The sequence below is a fragment of the Sciurus carolinensis genome, chromosome 7 (assembly GCF_902686445.1).
Source record: "Sciurus carolinensis chromosome 7, mSciCar1.2, whole genome shotgun sequence".
Classification (NCBI taxonomy): domain Eukaryota; kingdom Metazoa; phylum Chordata; class Mammalia; order Rodentia; family Sciuridae; genus Sciurus; species Sciurus carolinensis.
Window position 1 is genome coordinate 87174378 of NC_062219.1, and position 8797 is coordinate 87183174.

Below are 8797 nucleotides of genomic sequence, written 5' to 3' on the forward strand. Positions count from 1 at the left end.
ATTGTGGAGTACCACCCACAATCCTGGCATTTCTGGGAGTCCTTCTGCCCACTCATGATAGGTCCCTGCTTCTCATGGAGCTGGTGTCTGAAACCATTGTCCAGGTGAAAGTGACGAAACAACCAGAGACTATTCATGACCATGCCCTCAGAGATAGTCTCAGGTGACAAGGTATGGGGCACAGGGAACAGATGGCAGCCTTCAAGGATGGAAGGTGAAGCAAGGAGAGGACAGGAATTGACCTGGATCCCACCTACCCCCAACCAACTTATACCACCAATGGCCAAATTGGCCCATGTTGTAGGTCCTTATGATGGACCTCAAATTCTGACTGCTGCCCAGGCCCTTAGGTGGATATGGTCCATTTAGGAGGGGAATGGGATGTCTCTCTTCCCAGTCCCTTTCTGTTGAGACAGTGGGTCCTAAACAAGAAGTACTGCCAGAGCTGACCCAACCTGAAGCCAACTCAACAATTGACTCTGGAGCTGGAGTGTGAACAGCCTCTGTGAACAGGCTCTCTGGAGGTACAGCTGAAGCTGGGTGCTGATGGGACTGTTCCTAACTTGCCTTGATACTTAATGCCACAAAAGTGTGGCCAATGATTTTTCTTACTGCCCATCCATTTCCTTACTCTGGTCCTTGGGCACAAGCATTTTATTCTAGTAGATATGTTTTCCTTCATTGAGATTAGAAGAAAATCCTTCTTTGTTTTGTACTGTACAAGCAAGTAGTATTTGTCTACCACTCTTAATGGGAGGGTCACCCTAAACTGAGTGCATACTTTACAACTAGGCTCTAAGATGGTGGTCTTTGACAAGTTGCAGGCTATAGGTGATCATCACAGCAGGGGTTTTATGAAGAAACCCAGACAATCCGGCCTGGGATGGGTGGAAGTGGAATAGACTCTGAGGCCTGGCTGGTTCCCCTCCTTGTTGACTGTATCCTCAACCAATCCCTAAACCTAGCTATGGTCTCACTGATCCAAAGAAATTTCTTCAGATGGTGACATTGTAGATCCCCAGTGCTTGGAGACCAGGGACCAGACTTTGGTAGGAGTGGAGGAAGAGCTTATTTTTCCTGAACACTGAAGACATCAGTTGAAAAAAGCTTTCTGTTCAGCAGAGTACTGGGTTACAATACTCATACATGTAGCCTGGGGTGCAGCTCAATGGTAGAGAGTCTGCAAGTGTGAGACCCTAGGCTCCTTTCCCAGCATTGGGAAAAAAAAATTGAACATAACTTGGGAGATTGATTTATGGTGGTACTGGGCATTGAACCCAGGGCACTCTATAACTGAGCTACATTCTTATCCCTAAATCGCCAGGCTGACCTGGTAGCTTGAGATCCTCTTGCTTCAACTTTCCCAATAGCTGGAATTAAAGCCATGGGTCACCATACCCTGCTTCTATACTATGTTTTGAAATCAGGTATTGTAATGCCTCCAGCACTGCACTGCCTATTCAGGGTCTTTTGGGCATATGAATTTTAGAATTATTTTTTCTAGTTTTGTGAACAATGTCATTGGTAATTTTGATGGGGATTGAATTGCATCTGTAGATCACTTTAGGTATAAGGAATGAGATATGCATTGAGGTTCAATATTATATAGTTTATTTTATTTTTGCCGATGGATGTCCCACTGCCCCCATGCCATTTGTTGAAAAGGTTCTCTTTCCTCTATTGAATTTCTTTTGTTCCTTTATCAAGAATCAGGGATATTTGTGGGGCTGATTCAAGGTTCTTTGTTTTGTTCCATTGATCTATGTGTATTTCTTTGTTAATGAAATGGAAAAGAGGCTGGGTTTGTGGGTCAGTGGTAGAGTGCTTGGCCAGCACATGTGAGGCACTGGGTTGATCTTTAGCAACACATAAAAATAATAAGATAAAGGTATTGTGTTCCTCTACAACTAAAAAAAAATGAAGGGGAAAAAAAAAAAAAAGAAATGGAAAAGAACCAAAGTAACATCATTTTGTTCTGACCTGACTCCATCGTATGCTTGCTTATGTTTTCCTTTCAGTCTCCTGAAGCTGTATCTATGTTGACAGTACAGTAGGACCTTCCCAGGTCCCTGACTATGGCCCTGATGTATATAACAAAATGACTCTGAAATGTATAATCAAAACAATTCTCTCATGTAATCAAAATATCTGTCTCAACAGGGTCTTTCTGACCTACATGTGCCTCAGTTGTTCTTGTGGTTTTTGTGATTTTTGCCTTTATAAACTCTGTCATTCCAAAGTTCAGGTGCTGGGAATTCTTCGAGGTCTTAGCCTGCTCCCACCCACAGCTTGCCTGGCATGCTTATTTAAGGAACCCTTTTTTCCCTTTCAATTTGGCTCTATATGGTGGTGGTTTGTAATTCTCCCATGCTCTATAGCAATTAATATCACACAGTTTGGATTACTATAGCTATGTAAAGCATATTCTAAAGTAATCTAACCTCTATCAGGTGTGGTGGCACCAGCCTGTAATCCTAGCTATACTCTGTTGGATTGAAAGTTTGAGGCCATCCTAGGCCGGTCTCATCCCTTCCCAAATCTGACCTGGGAATTGTATTTCTCTGGCTCTTCCAGAGACTGAATGAGCTGTTTCTGGACTTGAAAATGTTAGACTCTTGTCGGTGCTCAGTCTACCATCATTAACAGCAGCAGAGGAAGCAGGTCTAGCCCTGCTGGTCTAGTGATGGCCTGTAGGCACCCAGCGCCATAGTTGCTTCCAGGGTGAACTCTGAGATCTGGGGACATCTCCAATGCAATAGTCCCTGTTAGAGTCTGGCTTCCCTGCTGATGGGCTAGACCCAGGGGCCACTTCCAGGTGCTACCTCCCAGGAGTGATGGAGTGGAACTGCCTTTAGTTTGGTCCCTATTCCCCAGTCTAGAGACACGGATTGCCCCGCGCTCCGGTAATTGAGTCTTGTGCACTCCCAGTGATGTGATAGTCTCCTCCTCTTCCATTAATCCAGGGCCTTGGGCAGGCTAGGCGAGTGCTCCACCACTCAGCTACATCCTCAGCCATATTAAACCAATTTTAGTTTGAGACAGTTCTCATTAAATTGCCCATGCTGGTCTCGAATTTGAGCACCTCCTGCCTCAATCTCCTCAGTAGATGGGATTACAAGCACTGGCTACCTCCCGAGGCTTTTGTTTCTGTCCCCCACCCCATTTTAAATTGGTGAGTTATACTTGTACATGATGATGGGATTTGATGTTACCTATTCATAAATGCATATGCTATAACAATACAATTTGGCCAACATCACTCCCCAGCACTACTCCCTACTTTTGTTTTTGAGACAGGGTTAGGCTCTGTTGTCCAGTCTAGTCTGGAAATCCAGGGTTTAAGTGATCCTCCTGCCTCTGTCATCCACGTAGCTGGGGATTACAGTGGTGCGCAGCCAAGCCTGACCGTGATTGTTTTTTATTCTTTATGTAATTTTAAAGACAGCTTTATTGAGAGATAAATTGCACTTGCATAGTGTACAATTCAATGGTTTTTAGTATTTTCGGACATAACAGAAACCATCACTATTACCAGTTTTAGAACATTTTCTTAAAAAGAAACCCAGTACCATTCAGTCCTCACCCCTCTATGCCTATATTTTTTCTTAACACTACACAACTGCTAATCTGATTTATTTCTATAGATTTGTTATTCTAGTTATTTAAATGGAATCATTTAATAGGTGGTCTTTTGTGACTGGCTTTTCATTTAGAACATTACTGAGGTTCATCTATGTTCTAGTATGCATCATTACCTCATTTATCATGGACAAATAATATATTGTAGGGCTATACAATATTTTGTTAGTCCACTTATCAGGTGATTAAATCTTCTGTGCCTGTACTGTTTTCATAGTGTTTTTCCCCTCAAGAACTGAGAAAAAGTATTAAAATTTCCTACTATGATTTTGAAATTATCTGCATTTATAATTGACAGTTTTAACGGTTCTGATAAAAGCAGTTAATTTCTCCAGATCCTGTGGAGGCTTTATGATGGAAACTCAGCTTTGGTATTTGTTTGTTTCTAGCAGCAGAGCCGCAGCTCACTAGGATTTTCACCCGCTTCTCGGTACCGGTTGACCCAAGAATTAGAACAGACCCGAGATGACTTCTGGATTTTAGCACAACGGGTGGAGAGGCAAGGGAACAAGAACATCAGATGTCTGAGAAGTCGCTACTGAACTGGGCGTGGGGTATCAGCAGCCTTTTCCTGAAGAAATGGCGAGGGGCTTAATGACTGTTGCCAGGACAGCTTTTCCTAAGGCAACGTCCCCAACGATTCCGTACATGGCAGAAGCACGCTGCAGCTGTACCTGGTTGGTGCTCCGGACCAAAGACTGCTGTATGACCACTCACTGTGAGGGCGTGACTGCCTGATGGCTGGGTTAAGCCACCCTATCCCGGCTCTCCTCGAGCCCCACACTGACATCGACATCGCTAGCTTTGCATGACTGAAAGCGTTCGAATCTCGGACTGAATGTAGCTGAATAGGTCGGATCGCAGGTCTCAAAATTCTTGAAGGGGCCCAGGGGACAGACCGGCGTGTTTTGGAGTCTCTGGCACTTCTGGTTAGGCTTACCTAAGGTTTACCTGCTTAGCCTCTTAGGCCTGCGTTGGGGGCTATCCAGGTGCTCCCAGCGGACCGCCCACAGTTTTTCCTACCGACTGTAAGCACTTCACGTGGGAGAGGAGTCTATGGCGCAGCGCCCTATGCTTCAGTTTCCAGTACTCGTCTATGTGCTTCCCCCTGCACCCCGCCCGCCACCGCCACTGTGCTCGTGAATAACAGTCTTACGTGTGCTGCGCACTCTACCACTGAGCTACACCCCTAGTTTCCTCCATGTGCTTTAAAAAATCTTACACTGAACTTGTAATTAAAGAAATGAGAGATGAGGATAACTCTTTAGAAAGTATAATAGAAGTCCTGATTGAAGAGATGTATTATTACATTTTCTCCCTTGGAAAAAGTTTCTTTTTATTAGTTACTTAACACACTATAATACTTAATCTTCTGTTTTTCATTAATAAAATAAGAACTACAGAAAAGATGAAAGACTATAGAAAAAAATGTTGTCAGCTAGAACCAACTGTTAACATTTGTCAAATTGACTCTGTTCCTATATATACATGTAAAGTTCTGGAGGTTATTTATTTATTTATTTGTGGTGCTTGTGATTGAACCCAGGGCTTTGTACATGCAAGGCAAAAGTACTCTACCAACTGAGCCATATCCCCAGCCCTGGAGGTTATTTTTTTACAGGGGATTTAATATTTGTTATTTAACTGCAGATATGCCAAGCCTGTAATTCCAGTGACTTGTGAGGCTCAGGAGGATTTCAAGTTTGAGGCTAGCCCCAGTAACTTGGTGAGGCCTGAATCAACTTAGTGGGACTCTGTCTCAAAATAAAAAATAAAAGACTGGGAATGCAACTCCCTAGTGAAGCATCCCTGGGTTCAATCCCCAGTACCAAAAATAAAAAAAATTAAAATAAATTGCAGATATAACAGTCTACTCTTCATCATTATGCTGCTCCTGAGAACAAGGACTTTCTCTTATATAAGTGGTATAATGCTAGAAATTTCTAAACACTAAAAGACACAACTTTACAATTTAGTCCGTATTCAGATTTCCTTCATTGTTCTGAAATGTTCCGATTCAAGATTACTTGAATCATCAGAACAGTTGGTTGTCTTTAGTCTGTTAATAACAGTCCTCTGATTTTTGTTTTCATGACATTGCCCAATCATCCATTTGCCCCATTACTGATGTTAACCTTGGTTATGGTGGTGCTCTCTAGGTCTTACAAGGGAATGATTTTCTCCTTTGTAACATAATTTGTGGGCTAGGACTTCCCAGATCTTTTTTCCTTTTCACCCCAGATTTTAAAAATATCTAGTCTTCAATATCATCTGATAGCTTTAGCTGTTGAGAATTTTCTAGATAGATTACAAGGTGGCTGCAAAACAATCCATTGTTGTTGTTTTCTCCTTTTCCTACTGGTTGGGGGGTGGTGGTTTACCGCTAAGCTACATCCCCAAACCTTTTTATGTTTTATTTTGAGACAGGGTCTCTTAATTTGCCCAGGTTGACCTCAAATTTGCCTTTTGCCTTAGCCTCCTGAGTTGCTGGGATTACAGGGGTGGGCTTCTGTGCCCGGCTGTTCATTCGTTATTAAAATATATTATTTGAGGCTGGTGCAGTAGCGCAGGCCTGTAACTCCAACGGAGCAGGAGGATTGGAAGTTCAAGGACAGCCTCAGCAAGCAACTTATTAGCGAGTCCTAAGTAATTTGGTGAAACTCTGTCTCAAAAAAAAAAAAAAAAAAAAAAAAAAAAAGGACTGGGAACGTAACTCAGTGGTGAAATGCCCCTTGGCTCAGTGCCAAATACCAAAAGTAAATAAATAGAAAATAAAAACGAATAAACCAAGTTAATTTAGTAAGCCCTCACGCATTTGGGCACTAGTGAGCTTTGAAACAGGTCAGCTCCAGAACAGGGAACAGATCTCAAGGAATGGAACTGTGGGGGCACTTTAGAGCCCCTTTTGCCCCAAGTAAGAAAATGAATTTCCGAATCCCGATTTCCTCTTTGTTAAATGGCAGGAATTATTGCTTCATTCCTGGTAGTTGCCTGGGCCACCTGCACAGTGAAGGAGCGGGACAAGCTCCTTTGGGACAAGGAGAAACGACCCTCTTTTGGAACCTACAAGGCACAAACTGATACCTACATTTTGGAATATGACCAATCTTTGGTTTTCTAGGGGGAAAGCATCTTCTTCCTACTCACTCTCAAACCCTCAGTATTTTCGCGCAGAAGACTCGAGACAATGCAGGTGGAAACCCTAGTTAACTTGGAGACAGCTGGGTAGGAGTCTCGTACCCGCGTGCCAAGTCCAGGAGTTCGGAACCCGGCTGACCAATACGTGGGCGGGGCGGGCGGAGAGCGTGGAGGGTGGGATTGGATCCCAGGCCCGAGGCCGCCGCCCCGCTGGAGACTTTCCTTGCGCGGCCGCTCTGTGCTGCCCTAGGTCTCTCCACTGGAGAGTGGTTGGTTTTCAAGGACTCAAGATGGGTGCGCTCCCGGAACGTAGAGATATCCCGCCGTGGGTGAAAGTTCCCGAAGACCTGAAAAACCCAGAGGTGTTACAGGTCCAGACGCGACTGCTGGAAGCCCTGTTCGGTGAGTGCCCAGTCCTGACCCCGCTGCCCAGTCATCGGCTCTCGGTCTCCGAGACCTGGAGCGCTCATTTCCTTTCCCCGACAGGCCCACGCGGATCTCGAATCCCTTACATAGAGCAAGTGAGCAAGGCTATGCTCCAGCTGAATGCTCTGGAATCCTCAGATTTCACCGAGGTGTTGGTTTATGGCTCCCACTTGTTTAAGCTCCGGACCAAGTGGATGCTTCAGTCCATGGCTGAGTGGCACCGCCAGCGGCAGGAGCGAGGTGAGAGACTCTGTGACAAGGTGCCCTTTCCTCCAGCAGTCCTTTTTGCCTCTTCCCTCTTCCTCGCTGCCCCGAACCACCGCTGTTACCAGGAGCGCCCTGAGGGTCTGGTCTGTTCCTGGAAGTTTTTTGGGAGTTGCAAGCCTGATGGACTGAGAGGCTGAGGCTGGTCTTGTTATCCGACATCTCTCAACTTGGTCCCCACCTCCGACCTAGGTTTCTTGGAGGGTTCGAAACCAGGTCTAGTTTTTTGAGGGTTTGAGAGTTTCAGACCCAGAACTCCTGGTTCAGAAAGTCCACAAAACTACCTTGAAAGAGGTGGAGAACAGCGAGGGCTGTTATCCTTCCACCCTCCCTCCTTCAGCTCCCATACTCGCCTCACTGTTGCTTTTTCTGGTTTAGGAATGCTCAAACTCGAGGAAGCCATGAATGCTCTTGAACTAAGCCCTTGGATGAAGTGAAGCCAGTTTCCAGCCAGTGTGTCTGGGACACGGATGTAGAGATGAGGTTATGGCCAGACTGGAGTGGGTCTGGCGTGGTTTAAAATCTGTATAACTTCTATAGCCACAGGAGTGAAGGAAAAACCAGATATTTGGGGTTCTCTGCCTTGTACTGAGTCCTGATGTGAATTTCTCTTTCCAAGGTTTCTAATAAAGGAATAAAGTTTTAAATAATATTCCTGGACATTGTGGCTGATGGATTGAAAGTAGCACCTTAGATATCCAATGCATTGTGGAAGTGTGGAAACCCCCCAAACTGGAAAGCAGTCCATGGGCAACTTGACAAGAGGCAAAAGGATCTGAGAATCCAGTCCTGAGATGAAGATGTAATCCAAAAACCCACAGGAAGTATGATATCATCAAGCACTGACCAGGACCCATTTAAAACGGCCGGAACATAGGCTTCTGTAATCCATAAGACAAAAAGCAAGTGCTCTCCCAAAACAAAACTATGGAAAAACCAGGACCGACTTCAGTGTGGCAGGTTTGCGTCCCTGTGCATTTCTTAGTAGACAACAGCTGGGTTTTCATCTTCAATCTGTTAAATATTAGCTAGGTTGATGCATGTGAAGAAAATTAGGCTTTACACAGATGGAACAAGAATTCCTAAGGACACTTCCATTCTTCACTAGGCACCAAAAGGAAAGTGGAATTTGAGTGGACAAAGTTGTCATAGGTGAGGCTTGTTGCTGATGGTACTACAATTTTCCCTGGTAGAGAGGAGTTTGATAATTAACCTAAAATGAATCCCACTTGTGGGGACTCTCTGGCCCTATGACCTTAGGCCAGTTGTTTAATACTTTAAGTTCCTCAATTTCTGAGGATAATAACAGCATCTATAATCATGAACTATC

The 8797-nt window shown here is 44.4% G+C and overlaps 1 protein-coding gene across 1 annotated transcript; it reads left to right on the forward strand.

Annotated features, from left to right (window-relative positions):
- Positions 1–7067: 7067 nt before the first annotated feature.
- Positions 7068–7904, forward strand: Dppa5 (developmental pluripotency associated 5). Its single transcript, XM_047557302.1, has 3 exons — positions 7068–7179; positions 7264–7443; positions 7846–7904. The coding sequence occupies exons 1-3, from the start codon at positions 7068–7070 to the stop codon at positions 7902–7904; spliced, it is 351 nt and encodes a 116-aa protein (XP_047413258.1).
- The last annotated feature ends 893 nt before the right edge of the window (positions 7905–8797 follow it).

Coding starts and splice junctions, on each gene's coding strand:
- Dppa5 (XM_047557302.1), top strand. CDS start 7,068: ATGGGTGCGCTCCCGGAACGTAGAGATATCCCGCCGTGGGTGAAAGTT. Junction 7,180..7,263: donor ACTGCTGGAAGCCCTGTTCG/GTGAGTGCCCAG, acceptor TTTCCCCGACAG/GCCCACGCGGATCTCGAATC. Junction 7,444..7,845: donor CCGCCAGCGGCAGGAGCGAG/GTGAGAGACTCT, acceptor TTTCTGGTTTAG/GAATGCTCAAACTCGAGGAA.